This window comes from Macrobrachium nipponense, chromosome 2 (genome assembly GCF_015104395.2).
Source record: "Macrobrachium nipponense isolate FS-2020 chromosome 2, ASM1510439v2, whole genome shotgun sequence".
Classification (NCBI taxonomy): Eukaryota; Metazoa; Arthropoda; class Malacostraca; order Decapoda; family Palaemonidae; genus Macrobrachium; species Macrobrachium nipponense.
Window position 1 is genome coordinate 100,276,259 of NC_087201.1, and position 19,283 is coordinate 100,295,541.

Here is a 19,283-nt window from a genome sequence, read left to right on the forward strand (position 1 = left end):
AAACAACCAAGATACTTAAGCGGCAATGAAGTTTCCAAAATCCTAAGACGGAGGTACTGAAAACAGTTGTTTACAATACCGGCGACAGAAAAAATCTAAATAGAAGATGGGAATGGTTCCTGACACCCGCCTCCCAGCGGCGGGAATGGGTACTAACCACCTGGCCGACCACTGCGTGTGCCGGGAGTTTTGAAATTCTGTTGGACTTCGGAGAATACAGCTATATCTATCTATCTATCTATCTATCTATATATATATATATATATATATATATATATATTATATATATATATATATATATATATATATATATATATCTGGCGGGTAAGTGTCATGAACAAAAAGGAGGAAATTTTGGGGGGACAAATAAACTAACGTATAAGAATGCAAGAAAAGGAAAAGGAGAGGAAAGAATAAAATAACTTTTCACAAGGAACTTAACTTTTCACAAGGAACTTGGAAGCCGTTAAAACATACAATTGAAGGCATGCTGAGGCAAAAAGTGGCACCAGTTTGTTTATTACAGAGCCAAGTTACTTTTATAGTAGTAAAAAATTGTAAAAAGCAATTGTCACTAGATAGGTATTTCACTGTGACAAAAATAAGTGACTTGGGCAGATCGAGTTAAGTGAAAGAAATGAGCAAATAATCATCCCAGCCCAGCTGATATGTCAGTGGGAAGCAGAGCCTTCTTCCCTCTGCTCTCCTCTCTCTCTCTATATCGTCTTACTCAGCACATCAAACACTTACTCAAGCGAACTTTTTTTTTTTTTTTTTTTTTTTTTTTTTTTTTTTACTGTATTGCATTTGAGTGTTTTAATGTTTTATCATAATGTTAAATTTATAGTGAAATAACATTTCATTTTTTGTGTACATATTATAGTAAAAATTTTACTTTCTCTTCTCTCTTCAACAATACCACAAAGCATGATAACTTAAATTCATTCATTCATTATTCCTCACAAACATAAACGGCCCCTCCCTCTACCTCAAGTTAGCTGTGTATCACCACAAGGATGAATGATTTTGTTAATCATTTATGCTAAATTCTATTGTGAAATGCTTTGTTCTTTCATTTACTCTTTTGTTAATATTGTTCAACTAGACCGTCTCACTTGGCGCACCAAACACTAGCTCAATTAAGACTTTTTTTCTGATTTTTCCTGTATTGCATTTGTTTTCATATTTTAACATTACAGACAGACCCCGGTTATTGTCAGGGGTTCTGTTCCCTGGGGTGTGCCGATAAGCGAAAACCGCCATTAACTGAAACTCAGTGATTTATGGTGCCATAACCAGTTATCAGCACCATAAGCACCCTTATGGCGCAGGTAACCGGAACTCGTCCCATTATGCCATCATAAATAGCTGCTTTTATGGGGCTAGACAAGCGCCATGTAACCGGATCGCTGAAAACCTGGAACTGCCTTACATTAATCATGTGAATCGATATCGCTTTTACATACATAGATTAATATTTTAACTATATCTTCTCCTTCTCTCCTCAACATACCAACTCTCCCTTGTTCAGTCTCAAGTCAGCTGGGCGTGATGTCACCATGGTTACGTACGATTTTATACACCTTTTATGGTAAATTTTATACTGAAATGCTTTATTTTTTTATTTATTTTGTCAAATGTGGTTATCATTAAACTATATATTGTAATTAAAAAAAATTTTAATACAGGTATTAGGGTAAAATATATGCCTCTGACGCTGCTCTATGCCCAAAACAAGTTAACCCTCTTACGCCGTAGCGGTAAATAAAAAATTGTCTCCCGTATGCCGGAGGGGTTTCGGAGTGAGCGCGGAAGTGGAAAAAAAATATTTTTTTTTTAAATCACAGCGCGCTTAGTTTTCAAGATTAAGAGTTCATTTTTGGCTCCTTTTTTTGTCATTGGCTGAAGTTTAGTATGCAACCATCAGAAATGAAAAAAATTATCATTATCATATATAAATAATGCGATATATGATAGCGCAAATTTCAAATATAATTGTATTCAAATCGCGGTGCGCAAAAGGGTTAAAAGTAACAGGTTACTTTTTTTTTCGTTGTAATGTACACTAAATTGCGATCTTCGTTGTAATGTACACTAAATTGCGATCATTTTGGTATATAACACATTGTAAAACGATAAAAGCAACACAGAGAAAATATTATCACAATATAATGCATGAATTCGTAACGCGCGGACGTAAACAAATATTTTTTTCAAAAATTAAACACCATAAATCTAAATATTGTCCGAAGACTTCCAATTTCTTTCAAAATGAGACAAATGATTGAATATTACTATACTGTAAGAGTACAGGCGGTCCCCGGTTACGACGGGGTCCCGGCTTACGACGTTCCGAGGTTACGAAGCTTTTTTCTTAAATTATTCATTGAAAAATCCGCCCCCTGGGTTACGACGCTTGTCCGAGGTTACGATGCTGACGCTTCCGACGCTCCGAGTTTACGACGCTTTTAAAAAACACATACTATGATAAGAATCCTTTATAGTTTAGCACAGTTTCTCTCTCTCTCTCTCTCTCTCTGTATTTTCTGACGAAAATAATCACTAATTACTGTATTTTGATGTTTATTTTCATGACTAAATAACATTTCATAAATATAAATTAATCAGACTGCGATCATGAAGCCAACAAATACATATGTATTTTTTTAGAATTCTTCTTCTGTTTTAATATTACATTACGTAATGTTTCATTATAGCTGTCAGTAACTGGGTATCTCCATAAAAATAATAATTCTCTCTCTCTCTCTCTCTCTCTACTACAAAGATGTATGTTTTTTTGTATGATAAATAAATGATTTTACTATTTTCAAAATATTAATATTAATTTATACAGCAATAATATCAATTCAATAAAGAAAATACCATAGCGAATTAGTAAGATTTTAGCTTATATTTAAAAAATTATGGAAGAATGAAGGAAATCCCAGTCTTCTCTGTAACCTTTTCCTCAGATGCAGGTACTAAAACTGTCAGATATATCAAGTTCTGTGACAGCCCAGAGGGGGAAGAGTTGGGGGAAGAGCTGTAGTGTTGCATGGACGTGGTCCTGAAATTTCCCCCCCCCCCCCCCCCCCTCTCTCTCTCTCTCTCTCTCTCTCTCTCTCTCTTCTCTCTCTCTCTCTCTCTCTCTCTCTCTCTCTCTCTCATTTACTGAGACTCGAAGATTTTTTATGTACTTGTACTATTTGTTTTTAATACTTTCAAATAATAATAATAATAATAATAATAATAATAATAACTGTAATTACAAAATTCATATGTGATAGTATTTTAAAGAAATACAATACTTACTAATCTATCCATGTCACTTTTAATTAAGGTTAACTCTCCTCTCTCTCTCTCGTCTCTCTCTCTCTCTCTCTCTCCTCTCTCTCTCTCTCTCTTTTGCCACACAAGATAATAATGTGTCATAGTGGTAACTCAATCCCTCTCTTTCGCTGGAAGCGTTATAAGTATTTTTGAGAGAACAGAGAGAGATAAACAACTCTCTCTCTCTCTCTCTCTCTCTCTCTCTTTTACCGAGATGAAAGAATTTATATGGTACTAGTATGTCCAAAATGTTTTTATTGATAATTTCAGTTATTTGATAATAATAATAATAATAATAATAATAATAATAATAATAATAATAATAAAACTTTAATTACAAAATTCATAATGGTCGTATTTTAAAGAGAATGAAAATGACCTTTCCATTTCACTTGTAAGGATAATTCCTCTTTCTTACTGAGATGAGAGAATTTTTATGGTAGATGCATGTTTATTATTATTCAAATAATAATAATAATAATAATAATAATAATAATAATAATAATAATAATAATAATAATAATAGAATAGTAATAATACGATAACTAATTTCAAAAGAAAATTCTTCCCTTTGTCTTTTTCTGTATCAATTTCCCTAACTCAACTCGAGTGACACTCAGAGCTTAATGCCATACAATGGTCAACGAATTTAATGGTGGTTTTATGTAATTCTCTCTCTCTCTCTCTTCTTACTTAGATGAGATCATTTTCATGACATGTAGGTAATAAGTTTATCATTTATATTTTCCAATAATAATACTTATTAACTGTAAGTACAAAATTCATATCTGAGTATTTTAAATACAATAATCATTCCATTTCTCTCTTTTAAATACTGTGAGGACAACTCTCTCTCTCTCTCTCTCTCTCTCTCTCTCTCTCTCTCTCTCTCTCTCTCTCTCTCTCTCTCTCTCTCCACAAGATACTTGTCATACATTTGGTGTTTCTATTTCTTCCTTTTATCTCTCTCTCTCTCAGCAAAAGAATTGATAGACAGACAAACATAATTGCACAGTCCTCTCTTTCTCTCTTCTCTGGAGAAATATATGTATTTATGGGAGGGGGAAAAAGTTGCCTACAGACTCATTTCAATCTATTGAAACCGTAAGGAGTATTTCTCTCTCCTCTCTCTCTCTCTCTCGGTCGGATCTCTCTTCTCTCTCTCTCTCTCTCTCTCTCTCTCTCTCTCTCTCTTGTATTTTAATGAAATATACAGTAATTTGTGAATACACATGTTGCACATGAAAAAAGTAAATTAGTGATAATTTTAGAGATACAGCCCTAAGAAAAATTGCAAATAAGTAGTGAAATTTTCCCTGTGGACATGTTTTCAAGAACGTCGTTCCAGCTTACGACGATTTTCGGGTTACGACGCGTCTTAAGAACGGAACCCCCGTCGTAACCCGGGGACCGCCTGTATTAGCTTACAATTGCAGTTTTCGACCATATCTGACGAGTTAAAGTTGACAGAATGTAGAATTTTTTTATATATATATTTTTTATATGCAATTATTTCGGAAATAAGAAAAGCTACAACCTTCAAATATTTTTTGTTTTATTCTACATAAAATTGCGCACATTTTCATATATAAAACTCTATGAAATGCCTAATATGAAACGGAGCAAATATTCCGAGAATGGGACGTACGCATTTCGGAGATTTGTGTCGGAGAATCCACGTGCGGAGGGAAGGAAAGATTTTTTTTTAAATTCACCATAAATCTAAATATTTTGCTAGAGACTTCGAATTTGTTTCAAGATGAAGATAAATGACTGAATATTACTAGACTGTAAGAGTTTTAGCTTACAATTGCGTTTTTTGACCATTTCGGTAGAGTCTAAGTTGACCGAACGTGGTTTTTTTCTATTTATCGTGATTTAGTATATTGCAAATATTTTCATCAAAAAAATGAGAAAAAGCTACAAGCCTTCAATTTATTTTTTGTTGTATTCTACATGAAATTGCACACATTTTCATATATAAAACTTTATGTAACGGCTAATTTAAAATGGTGCAAACATTACCACAATCGCACGTATGATTTTTTCGGAAGAGTTACCGCGCGGACGTAAAGAAAATGTTATTTTTTTCATAAATTCACCATAAATCGAAATATTGCGCTAGAGCCTTCCAATTTGTTGCAAAATGAAGGTAAATGCTTGAATATTACTAGAATATAAAGCGTTTTTAGCTTACAATTGCGTTTTTCGACCATTTCGTAGAGTCAAAGTTGACCGAAGGTTGAAATTTTGGCAATTATCATTATTTATATGAAAATATCTCAAAACTGATAAAAGCTACAACCATGGGTTGTTTTAGTTGTATTGTGCATGAAATTGCGCACATTTCCATATATAAAACTTTATATAACGGCTAATTTTAAAATGGTGCAAACTTTACCACAATCGCAATGTATGATTTTTTTCGGAAGAGTTACCGCGCGACATAAGGAAAAAGTTTTTTCATAAATTCACCATAAATCGAAATATTGTGCTAGAGAACTTCTAATTGGTTTGCAAAATTAAGGTAAATGATTGAATATTACTAAAATATAAGAGTTTTAGCTTACAATTGCGTTTTTCGGCCATTTCGGTAGAGTCAAAGTTGACCGAAGGTTGAAATTTTGGCAATTATCGTTATTTATATGAAAATATCTCAAAACTGATAAAAGCTACAATCATGAGTATTTTGTTGTTGTATTCTACATAAAAATGCGCAAATTTCCATATATAATACGCTAATTTACAATGGTACAAAAATTATGTCAAAGTGACAAAATAATTTCCGAGATGTGTCACAGATACTTTTTAGTGTGGCAAGAAAGAAGTTCGCGCTTGCGCGCCTGCGTAACGATTGTAAACAAAACAACACCTTGATCCGTGAACTCCCAGCATCCCCCAAGGCGCGTGATTCAAAAGTTTTAGGCTGGTAGGCATATAAGTATTTTTCCGCGAATTTTAAAAAAAAACTTGTAAGTCGACGTAAAATACGTTCAGTCGGCACACGAGAGACAAAAAAGGTTGACGTAAAATACGTCCAGTCGGCGTAAGAGGGTTAAATGAGTGCAAATTTAGCTATGGATGTGTCGATTTATAAATGTTCATGCTTTTATGTTTAAAATGTGTATGAAAATGTATTACGTATAGGTACAGTGGTCCCCCAGTATTCGCGGGGGATGCGTACCAGACCCCCCCTTGAATAGTTAGAACCCGCGAATGTTTGGAACCCCTATGAAAATGCTAAAAACAGCCTATTTTGTTAGTTAAAACTCAAGAAAAACCCACTAAAAATTTTCATACTTGGTTTTTTAAATAGTTTTATCACAAAAAGTGCATTTTATGATGAAATTCATAAAAAAACCCAGGAATTTGTGGATGTATATCATAGAAAAATACCGCGAATGCGCGAATTTTCCGCGAATAATGCAGGGAAACGTTCCCCAGAGAAATCCGCGAATGTGTGAGTCCGCGAATCTGGAGAACGCGAATACGGGGGGTCCACTGTATTTTTATTTCTGCACATAAATATGAAACAAAGGCAGCTTTTGAAACTGCCCTTCACATTATCAAATATGCTTTTACACGCTCATTCTTGTAAGTCGCCGCCTGCCACTCTTCCGAAAATATAGTTAAAAAAGTGCAAATTTATCGATCAATGGGTTGATTTTATAAATGTTCATGCTTTAATGTTCAAAATGTGTATGCAAATGTATTATGTATATGTATGTATAGGGTATTTTTAATTCTGCGCAGAAATATGATACTAAGGCAGCTTTTGAAACTGCCCTTCATGTTATCAAGAAAGATGTTTTTTCATGTTCATTCTTGTAAGCCGGTGCCTGCCACTCTTCCGAAAATATAGAGTCAAAAAGAGTGCAAATTTAGCGATCGATGTGTCAATTTTATAAATGTTCATGCTCTTAAGTTTAAAATGTGTATGAAAATATATTATGTATAGGGTATTCTTATTTTTGTACATAAATATGATACAAATTAAGGCAGCTTTTGTAATTACCCTCCACGTTGTCAGAGGATGTTTTTTCATGTTCGTTCTTGTCTGCCACTGTTCCGAAAAATGCATCTTTTACATAAATCCTTTAAAAAGTTATACATTACTTCACTGTATCCAATAATATGATATTGTTATGATACAATAAAGTTTCATACATACTTACCTGGCAGATATATACATAGCTATCGACTCCGTCGTCCCCGACAGAAATTCGAATTTCGCAGCACACGCTACAGGTAGGTCAGGTGATCTACCGGCCTGCCGCTGGGTGGCAGGACTAGGAACCATTCCCATTTTCTAATCAGATTCTCTCTTCCACCTGTCTCCTGCGGGGAGGCTGGGTGGGTCTTCAATCGTATATATCTGCCAGGTAAGTATGTATGAAACTTTATTGTATCATAATATCATTTTCATACATTCAACTTACCTGTCAGATATATACATAGCTGATTGACACCCTTTGGTGGAGGGCAAGAGACAGCTAACTCCTGACTAGACAGGTAAACAACATGTGTTGTAGGTATTTATAGACCTTGGTTCCTCTGTGTTTCTAGACGAAGGGTCGACTTCCTAGCTATTGCATAGGAGAGTGCTTCATCTCAAGAGCCTTAGCAAGATAGTGATCTGTGGCCAAGAGTTCTTGTGGGTCTACCGATGGGTTCTTATCCACTTACTCGGTCGAGCCTAATTGGCATTTGTCAATGGGTGCTAATCTGCTTATATGACAATATGCCTATGCCTATTGGCATAACTCAAGGAGCGCTACACAAACCGATCCCGATCACCTGTTCCTAACATGAGGGTTCGCGCTAGAATTGAAAAAGAGTTATCCCCCAAACTCCTTTCAAACCTCAAAAAAAATCACTAAGTTAAAATAAATTCAACTCATTATTAAAGGATCAGTGTCGGCTCCTTATCCCAGCAACGTATCCGCTGATACGTATAAGCCAAGAGAGAAGGATCTCTTGTAGGTTAACTTGAAGTCCTTCGTGTAATGAGCAGTCAACACATAGTTGCATCTCTCATATGTTAAAGCTAATATGTCTTCCTGACATATTGTTACGAAAAGAACAAGAATTTGCAAAAGCTCGCACTTCATGAGCTTTTAAATTCTCAGCTGTTTGAAGGTATCATCAAGTCACTTATGAAGTGCTTTAGAGATCACCATTGTTTCAAAGAAGACTAGGACTTTCTTTGAACTGGATCTCATCTGGATGAAGCCTAGCGCCTGGCTGGCGCCTCGCGCCTGGCTGACGCCTCCGCCCTGGCTGGCGCCTTGCGCCTGGCTGGCGCATCCTGTTTGCCTGGCGCCTCGCGCCTGGCTGGTGCCTCGCACCTTGCCAATGCCTTGCGCCTGTTTGGAGCCTCGCACCTGGCGCGTGGCTGACTTCTCCCCACTTGCTGGAGCTTCGAGCTTGTTAAGAGTCTCGAGGAAAACTGGCGATGTCCACATCGGACACTTTTTCCCGTTTTGTTCGCCTCTAACGCACTGCCCCAGGTTGGAGGCCCGCTCTTCTCCTTATCAAACAATGACAGTGTTCATATTGACTGTCTTTCTCTGGCGTCTTCACGCCTGTTTTTGGCATTTGGCGCCTGACTGGCGCTACATTGTCCGAAAGTCCTGAGATCCACCATCGTTTTATTCAGGAGAATGGAGGAATGGTGGAAGAAATTCTTTTACTTTGCCTTGAGCTTTTTGGCCTTTCCGGCAAGGGGAGGTGATTTTAGTCAGCTACATCCAGTAGACGATAGGAAATCTAAAAGTCCGAGAGACAAGTCTTCCTCCGAGGAGGATCCTTATTGAATACTTCCGTTGCTAACGAGTTCTCCTCCTACATGTTGATGAGTTTTCTCGTTGCAGAAGCTTCCCTATCCTTGCCCGAAGGAAGGGAAGGAGCCTGGAAGTTTAAAGAGATTCTGAGCTGAAATTGGTAGGACTCCTGATTTCTAGCTCTTGAATGTATCTCTCTGAACCTTTTGGGAAGTAGTTTGAGCCCACATCGCGTTCCAAAGACTCTGTCAGTAAACGTTTAAACCTTGTCTTCTTCTGTAGATGACAACGTCAATACATTACCCGGACAACGAAACCTCTATCTGAAAGCGTTGATCCAGGAATAAAAGGCTTTAGTTCTTCAGCCAAACATACTATGCTGGCCAGAACCCATTGCCGAGTCTTCATAGAATTTGATTCCAGATTCTAAAGCCCAAAATTTCACTTGTCCTTTTGATCGTTTAGGACCAAGAGAAACATTTGATTAGGAGCAGTTCCATCTTGTCGGAACACGGAATCTGAGGCCCAAATTAGGATCCCATTCTAAGTATAAGATCTCTTACTCTTATCGTATAGGGGTATTGTATAAGATCCCGAAGATCTTAATTCTCTACTATCTCTTAATATTCTTTGTCGAGACAGAGTATATCTTTTTACTGTGTTCATTGATAGCATAAAATACCAAGGTGATTCTTCCCTCTGAAAGGGAAGAAAACCATTATGTGGTTCACAGAGGTACGGAAGAGGACAGTTTCCCCTTTCCATCTAGCACGATCTCAGCAACTCTATGGTCTTTAACATATTTAAAGCAATTATCAAGCTTCCCTTGAAAAATCCTCTCATTCATATTTACTTCTGGTCAGTCTGCACGCAGACAGACTCAGAGTGGATAGGTTTTTTAGGTCCAATATTTATAATAGATTCCGATAAAATCTCTACTGTCTTAGAAAAACCTTCCGACACATGCTGAGAGAAGAACGTGACCTCTGTGAATCCAACCTTTTTATTGCCAAAATGATGCATTCATCTTCTTCCTTTGATGCCCATTTATTTTAATAACTGTTAAGAATATATATAACTAGGGGAAAAAAGACTAAAGTTTATTCCCCTATTTAAATTAAAGATGGCGTATCTTGCTACCTCTCTTGCTTCGAGGAAAAGGAAGCAATCTATAAGAAGCTCGTTCATCTTCTACCTTGCGAAGAGATCTGAGAATACTTTCCGCAGGTTCTGACAACTCTTTCCAATAAATGTTAAACATACGTTAAGTTATTATCGTTGATCAAAAAGGTTCTCACGGACGTGCAAAATCCCGCATCGAACCTGGTAAGGATCGTTACGTTCCGTGTCTGTTTCCAAATAGGTTAAATCGTCCTCTGCCGAATTAAAATCCTTTATAATACCATCACATTGTGGTAAACAGCATTCATCTAGGAAACTCTTGTAAGGATAGTAGGAACTCTGTAATTAACCACGGTGTGTGCATAAGGCTTAACCGTAACCGTTATCTTAAGGTGAATTTTCTACTACATTCTTTCCTCGCCGAGGCAGAGAGAGATCCTTAGCAAAACGAATACGATGTTATTCATGTTTGCCTAAAAATCCCCTCAATTCGTGGTTACAAAATTTAGGCCAAAGGTCAAGTGCTAGGACCTATGAGGTCATTCAGTGCTGAAAGGAAATTGACAGTTAAAAGGTTTGAGAGGTGTTAACATGAGGAAATCCTTGCAGTTGCACAGTTTGTTTGTTTGTTTGTCTGTTTGTATGGTGTTTTTACGTTGCGTGGAACCAGTGGTTATTCAGCAACAGGACCAACGCTTTAGGTGACTTTCGAACCACGTCGAGAGTGAACTTCCATAACCAGAAATACAAATCTCTCACTCCTCAATGGAATGCTTGAGAATTGAACTTGTGGCCACCGAGGTGGCACGCCAACACCATACCAACCACGCCACTGAGGCGCTCAGTTGCACTATGAAACAATTGTTAACGAGGGTGGAAAGCCAGATAGAAGAGTGCATCAAGAACAGAAATTCTTACAGTATTCCACACTCTTCACATATAACCATGACACGTATTTAAAATCTACCTACCTGACTATACAAAATTCACTGCTATGTAATTACAATATTTACCTTATTCTGTTTTTGAGGATCTCTTTTGACAGCCTTAAATTTCTTTTCCTCATTGTCTTCTGGGCTGTCTTTGTCCATGCTGCAGCTTTTCTTTTTCTCAGTTTGACTTTTAGTTTGATTTGTTTCCTTCTCTTTGTCCTTAATTTGTTTGGCAGCTTCATGAATCGTATTTCTGGCTACAACCTTGTCTTCCAAAACAGGAATCTTTTCTTCTCCCTCAAAATGCACAGATTCCACTGCTGCTATAACCTTGTTTCTTTTCCTAGGCTGGGTATTCCTACCTTTAGAACTATTTCTTTTCCTTTGAATGCCATTCACCTGTTCTGAAGTTCCAGCTGCAAGCATCATGGGTTCTTCAAGTGCACTTGCTTGTTCCTTTTCACTTAATTCTCTCTTTAAAAATTTTCCTTTCTTTTCTTTGATTTTTGAAACTCTTACTTTTTCACTCATGGTGCCTGAAATTTGAAATAAAAACAATCAATACTGTACACAACTTTTAAAGACTAATACAAAAATGCATAAAATCACAATTTTTTAAAGTAAATTTTATTTTTTCTAACTATATGAACCTTTTACATTAGGAATTACTTTCAGCGTAGGCTGGAATTCAGCCCTTGAAGATTTAACAAGGTACTAGTTAGGTAGTACCTGCTTGTACGGTAGTCTGGTTCCAGTCACAGAAGTAAATATTCCAGTTTGCTTTAGGCCCAGGAACAGATTGAGGGGTGGCATGAGGTGGGCATAAATGTAAAGGACCTCAGGTTTGTACAATTAGGACATATACAATTTACTTAAAAAACTGATTTGTTCATACACATTACACAAACCCTCGGTCCTTTACATTAGGAAGACTCGTTGATTGGAGGGAGGAATCTGATAGTCTTGTGAACAGACTGGTGTTTGCCCAACCAAGGGTCTCCCTCCTGGTTGTAAGAGTGAGCAGGGGGAACCTGGCCTCTGTCCAATTGGTCGGACCTATTGAACCAATTCGTAAGAGGGAGGCAAGCGTAGCCTCTAATGAATAGCAAACAAGAATCTTATAGTCGGAAGCAAAAAGATACACATACAAGTATTGGGTTTGTCTTATGCCAAGGTCCTCTTCTCCCCTTGTTAGGGAAGGGACAGATACATGCTTCTATAGAATGGAGCTCTATAATATAACTTACCTGCATCAGCCACTCATTACAGTGTGTGATGACCACAACTCTCGGCTTGCAGGAAGAAACAGAATGAAAAGGAGGAAAAGAGGCCAGTCACTCTCTCATTCACACAGTTACACATAGGCGAGATGCAATCTTGTCCAGTTAGAGAAGCTGGGTAAGTTACACATCTTGTTGAGCACCCACCACAGGTCTCAAAGAAAAAGTGTCCAAGGAGCTATGGGCTATATCCCGAAGGTAGAAGGAAGTAAAGGTGGCCTGGTTGGCCCAAAGCCCTACCTTCAATACCTGTGGAACCGACCGGTTCTTGCAGAATGCAAGGGTATGACCAATACCTCTGGCACAAAAAGTACTGGTGTCATCTCTCCCTTCAGAGTAGTATGCTTTTTTGATCGCTTCATGGAGCCAAAGTGAAATAGCATTCTTGGACACTTCTTTCTTGGTCACCCTGGTGCTAACTCAGGCCAGATATGAAGAGTTCTCTTCAGATTGCATTTTAGTACTCTTACAAGACAATGTAGCATCTCGTCAGGGACTGATGGATTCTGAGTCTTCACTACAAAATCTGGGATGAAATCCAGCGTAAATGATCCCCATCCCCGCGAGTGTTTAACTTTAAAAGAGAGACCATGAAGCTCACTTACTCTCTCCGCCGATGCCAGAGCCTGCAAAAAGACGGTCTTGAGGGTCAGATCCCTGTCTGACAACTCTTGCACAGGCTCGTAAGTCGTATGAGTCACACTCTTGAAGACAAGTCATGTCCCACTCAGGAGGCCTGAGTGGGCAAGACCTCTCATGCGGATACAAGGAGGAGCTTTTCTCGGTGAAGAAAAACTAGGAAATCTGCGTTATGGTGAAGAGTGGTTCTGAGTGGAGAGAGACCCTGTCTACAACAAAAACCACAGAAGACGGCCCACTTTCCCTGGTATACTGCTGCAGAGGACTGTCTGAAGTATCCTGCAATCTCTGTTGCTGCTCATTAAGAAAAACCTCTTACTTGCAAGAGATGGTGGCAGGGCTGTTACTAGCTATATGCCAACTAGGCGATTGCCTAGGGCCCCCAAGCCACCAGGGGCCCTTGGGGTAGCTTGGAAAATTTAAATTTCCCAAGCCACCTGGGGGCCTCAGATGAGCCCATTGCAGATGCCATATAGAGGCTAGAAGCACCATTCTTTAAGGCTTTTGTTGACAGCCATTGAATCCTTAACTGACAGGTTTGAAACACTGGGTGAAGTGAGAGACAGATTTGGAGTGCTGCTCAATTTCCAGACACTGGATGATCAGGCACTGAGCAACCAGTGACAACCTCTGCATGACATCAAGCACTGGAAATGAAAGTGACATTGACGGAGAGGAATTGGCTATGGAAGTCAAAAACTTGCCAAGCTTACCCTCAGATGACATGACTGCTCTTGAGCTCCTCACCGTTATCCACAAAAAACATTTGGAGGAACTGTATCCTCTTTAGGTTGTCCTGAGAATTGCCTACACTGCCTGTGACTGTGGCCTCCTCAGCAGAGGAGCTTCTCAAAGCTGAAGCTCATAAAGACCTATCTAAGGTCTCCCATGAAACAGGATCGACTCACTGGTCTTGCAATAATCAGCATCAACCATGACGTGGGCAAGTAGGTGTCATATGAGGACATCATTGATGACTTTGCGAGTAATAATGTGACTTATTAGTAGTTTTTCTGGTAAGTGTGTGACTGTGATGTTAATTATGCATTATTTTCAGTGTTGGGTTTTTTACTATCATCTTTGCACTTTGAAATAGATGTGAATAGTTTCTTGCATCTTAGTAGACCATCTAAAGGGCTAGGTACCACTTCATCACAGTTTGACAAGCCCCTCAGGGATAAATGATGTACCTACCTACCTATCTATCTTGGGCCCCCACAAAGCTAGAAATGGCCCTGGATGGTGGATAACCTCCAGCCATGAAGACACAGGGACTGTACTGCAGAGTGGTACCACTCAATGTGCAGTTGACATAGAAGGCTGTGCCACGGGGGAATCTCTCGTGGTGCCTTGGAGAAAAGAGCCAACAGATCGGGATACCAAACAGCTGCATGCCACGTGGGAAGCTTTCACGGTGCCTTAGAGAAAAGAGCCAACAGATTGAGATACCAAACATCCCACGGCCATTTGGGAGCCACCAGAACCATCCTAAGATTCTGGGCTGATCACCTTCCAAATCAGGCAGAATGGGGGAAAGGCATAAACATCTAGATTCTCCCATGGATGCTGTAATGCATCCTTTGCAGCTGCCCATGGATCCAGCACTACAGAGAAGAAAATCTGAAGTTCCCTTTTGTGCTAGGTGGCGAACAAGTCTATGACTGGACAACTCATAGGTCGAACAACCTTTCTGCCGCATCCGTGTGAAGGGACTACTCTGTCTCTACCACCTTATTCTGAAGGCTGAGCTTGTCTGCCACTACATTCCTCTTGCCCATAATGTATCTGGCCGACAACTCTACTGAGTGAGATGTAGCCCTCCTGTGCACCTGTGCTGTCAGCTGATGCAGAGGGAGGGATACTAGGCCCCCTGGCTTGTTGACATATGCCACTAATGTGGTGTTATCGCTCATCAACACTACAGTGTCCCATCACTTGATCCCGGAACTCCAGGAGGGCTAGGAAGGCCACCTTGAGTTACAGAATGTTGATGTGAAGGTGCTTGTCATGTCGATCCCACACTTCAATGGTCTGAGAACATAAGCATGTTGGAGGGGAAGTGTGCTCTTCCCCACTTCCTCTGTTAAAAGGATGAGGATGGATTGAGGATCCCGAGCCTGTGACCAACACTCCTTTAGTCTCCATTGAAGAGACTGCAGGTGAAGATGCCCGTAAGGGACAAGCTTATTTAGTGACGACAGGTGACCGACCATGACCTGCCAGAGCTGAGCTGGCTGCTCCTGCTGGGACAGAAATGGCTGAGCTGCCTTCTTGAACTTGCTGATCCTTGAGTCTGCGGGGAAGACTAGTGATGCTGCCATATCAATCAGCATGGCCAGATACTTTATCCTCTGCTTGGGAACGAGATCTGACTTCTCGAAATTTATCAGGATCTCGAGATCATGATAAAAATCGAGGAGACGATCCCTGTCCTGTAGTAACAGCGAGAACGAGGTCGCCAGGACTAGCCAGTTGTCAACATACCTCAACAGACATATCCCAATCAAATGGGTCCAAGTTGATACCAAGGTGAACACTTGAGGGAAGGTTGAGAGTCCAAACAAAGTGCCCTAAATTGGAACACCATCCCTTCAAGGATAAAGCAGAGGTACTTCCTGGACAATTGTTGGATGGGTATCTGGAAATACGCATCCTTCAGATCCACCAAAAGCATGAAGTCATTCTCCCTGATCGAGGTAGGACTGAACGTGCTGTCTCCATTGTGAACCGAGTCTGGCGAACAAATCGATTCAAAGGAGATCTATCACTGGTCTCCAGCCCCCCTGAGGCCTTCTCCACCAGGAAGACTCTGCTGTAGAACCCTGGTGATGGATCTTCTACGACTTCTACATCTCCCTTCCTCAACATTGCTTGCATTTCTTTCAGTGCCAAATCCTTGGCAGAACAGAGATGTAACTGTGAAGACGGACTGGAGAGTCAGTGAGGGGTGGCCTCGACTTGAAGGGAAGATGATATCCCTCCTGAAGGACATCCACTACCTAGGTCTCGGCTCCATAACGCTGCCATGTTGCCCAGTGGCTCGCTAAGCAACCCCCCCACCAATGGGAGCAGTCGACAGGAGCGCCGTTTCTGGTGTTTCCCTCCCTTCCTCTTTCCTTTACCTCCCTTCCCTGGGGGAAGAAGGGCTGAAACGAGTGTGGGCGTGCTCCGTTCAAGGAGAAAAAAGAAGGTTGGGTTTTCCCTTACACCTCCTTTGAAGGGGGTGTCTTCTTGGAGGACGAGGAAGAGGTACCTTGACTCAGAGGCCTAGCTGCAGTTGCTCGAAGAGGTCCTGAATTCTTTGTAACTGCCTGGTGGACAAGTCAATTGTCATCTTCAACTATTTGCTTGTTCACTGCAGTGAACACCATCTCTCTAGGGAAGAAAGAGGAGGAACCCAGCAATGGTCCATTTCTCAACACCAAGGCTGACTCTGGACCCACACACCTGGAGATATGATTCATGGCAACGTCCCTCCTCCTAAGCACCAGGTTGGTCCATAGGTTTGCCATCTGGTGGCAGGTAGGAAATAGCCTTACCTCAAGACTGGCAAAGTCTCCCGAAAGTTGACCCTTCTGCAGGAACTAGGGGTCCTGAGGAAGCAACAACCTTAGATACTGTGAGGGACCACAGATCCAGCTAAGAGACTACTTGGAATGCTGCCATAGTGGTAGCTTCCAAGTCTGTTGCCTATTGTTACAAAAAACCAGAAGTTTTCCGCAAAAAGGTGCTGCAGTGGCAAGCCAGGAGTCAGGCAAACTAACTCCAGCTCTATCTGGTTGGTCAGCTAAGGGTTGTCCAAGGGCAAATAGAATCACTTCTGTTGAGGTAGACAAGGGGGAAGCAGCTTATCCGATTTGTTGGCCCTAAGTGAATTCCTTTGTCGTGAGACAAAATCATTCACCTGGTTCAACACTCCTTCGGACAAGGACGACCACGGAAAGCCCATATAGGCCCTGGGTTCCTTCTTTGAACCCCAGAACAACTCTAAAAATTATGCGGTCAGAGGAAGACATTGTGGTCCCTTTCCTTTGGTCATCGTGCTGACAAATCCTCTGGACCTTGAAAGTGACCGCATCCTGAGGGGAAGGACCATCAAGTCCTTCTAGGATGCGTTCTTCCCTCGACCCTCCTCCTTCAGAAGGAAGAACCTCAGCGCACCCCCTATGACCTTCCTGCACCATTCAAGCATATAACCCCTTGGGTCCTAAACATTCTAGGAACGTATCCTCTTGTGGTCGAACCCTAAGGAGATCCCTCTCCTGGTGTTCCCCCTGGTTACCTCGTCCCTCCTAGTGTATCCCACAGAAGTTGAAGGGACAGGTGAGGAAGATTGGATGCTCCCACTCACTCTGCTAGCAGAACTAACTGAGGGAGAGGGTTACAAACAATCACCAACCTGTGGTGGTGGTCGATTTGCAGGTCTAGATGAGTGCTCTTGCTCCGGAGAAGCACTCCCCCAAGGAACAGTACAATGCTCTCGCATGGCAGGAGAAACATTAACTGTCACTGGGCCTATTGGGGCACACGAATGTGACTGTGGACTGGGTGGAGAGTAGTATCTACCTGACTGATAAGAAGGGATACCATCTTCATTGTCACGTCCCAGTCCTCAAAAAGGTCGAAACCTCAAGAGAGGACTGAACAGTGGACCTCCTGCCAGTCTCACCACATGCATGATCTTGCAAGATCATCATGTCAACTCCTGGGAGTGAGCGATCACCGGTAAGGCATGGTCACCTGAGCGACAACCCTTCCTTCCACACCGTGCCCGAGTCGTTACAGTGAGTGGACTTATGATAACAGCTGTATGCTTGTTGATAGACTTGCGTGCACTCGGGGAAGCTCATGAACAAGAACTCAAGATGGTACTAGTCTTGGGGCAGAAGCTCTAGGACTATACTCTGGCTACAAAAGGTTGAGACTCAAGGAGGATTAGCACTACTGCCATATTTTCTTAAACTCGTTCAAACTTTTCAGGAAAAAGGGTGACAATTTGGTAGATTTGGCATAATTTTTGAGCGGCGCTGCCATTTCCTCGTGTATGGCTGATTAAGGGAAGTGACCATGGGTAACACCGTGGTCACAGTAATAAGAGGATTGTCTCGATTGTCTGTCACCTCCCTCCATTCGTTGGTACAAAAGCAAAACTCGGAGATCAAAACATTATACTACTTGGGCCTTCCTATACATCTTTTGAGTTGCTTGATGCAAAATTTAATTAGGGCTAAATATACACACATATACAGTGGTACCTTGAGATACGAAAGGCTCAACTTACGAAAAACTCGAGATATGAAAGCCAATGCGAAAAATTTAACGGCTCTACATACAATAAGTTTTCAAGATACGAAAGGTTTCTGAAAGGCTCCTGCTCTCCCATTGGTTCCTGATGCTAGTCACCACCATGAGATCCTTCTCTCCTATTGGACAGCATCCCTCCCATCATGCATCTTATACGTACGTGGTGGAGTACCTATCTCGGCTTCTTCGTACCAACATCTTTATCGTACGCACGCGGCATTCGTTCAGTCCAACGATTTCGTTTAGTAATGTAAATTCGTTTTCGTTAGTGATTTCGTTGCAGTACTATTATCGTGTTGTGCGAAAACTTTATTGTGTAACTTATACTTAAATTACGTACAAGATAACATAGTCATGGGTCCTAAGAAAGTTGAAATTCATAGAAAAGAGCGCATGCTTTCTTTGGAGACAAAGATGGAGATCATCAAGAAGTACGAAGCTGGTATGCGATTGAGTGTGATCGCAAAGGAATACGGCCGAAATCCGTCAACAATAGGCACCATCCTTAAACAGAAGGATGCCATCAAAGCAGCTACACGGTCGAAGGGCATCACTATTTTGTCCAGCAAGAGGACACACGTGCACGACGAGATGGAACGGCTGCTCCTCGTCTGGAGAAAAGACAAAGAAATCGCTGGCGATACGGTAACGGAGACAGCAATCGCCCACAAGGCCAGCGCTATTTTCGGCGATTTGATTGCGCAGGTGGAAGACGACGGAGGGTAAGTAACTTCAACGCCAACCCAGAGTTCAAGGCTTCGCATGGCTGGTTCGAGAAATTCCGTAAACGGACTGGCATCCATTCGGTGGTGCGTCATGGGGAGGCTACCAGCTCGGACACGAAAGCGGCCGAAGCATTTAAGAAAACTTTCGACGAGATGATGACCAAGGAA

At 40.8% G+C, this 19,283-nt stretch overlaps 1 protein-coding gene across 1 annotated transcript in view; it reads right to left on the bottom strand.

Annotated features, from left to right (window-relative positions):
* LOC135220845 (probable endonuclease 4) overlaps nt 1-19,283 on the bottom strand; it is a 333,180-nt gene that overhangs the window by 259,335 nt on the left and 54,562 nt on the right. Inside the window, exon 2 of the mRNA XM_064258405.1 lies at nt 11,249-11,703. Within this exon, the coding sequence (XP_064114475.1) occupies nt 11,249-11,698 (450 nt within the window). The 5' untranslated portion in view covers nt 11,699-11,703. The remainder of the gene's footprint in view (nt 1-11,248; nt 11,704-19,283) is intronic.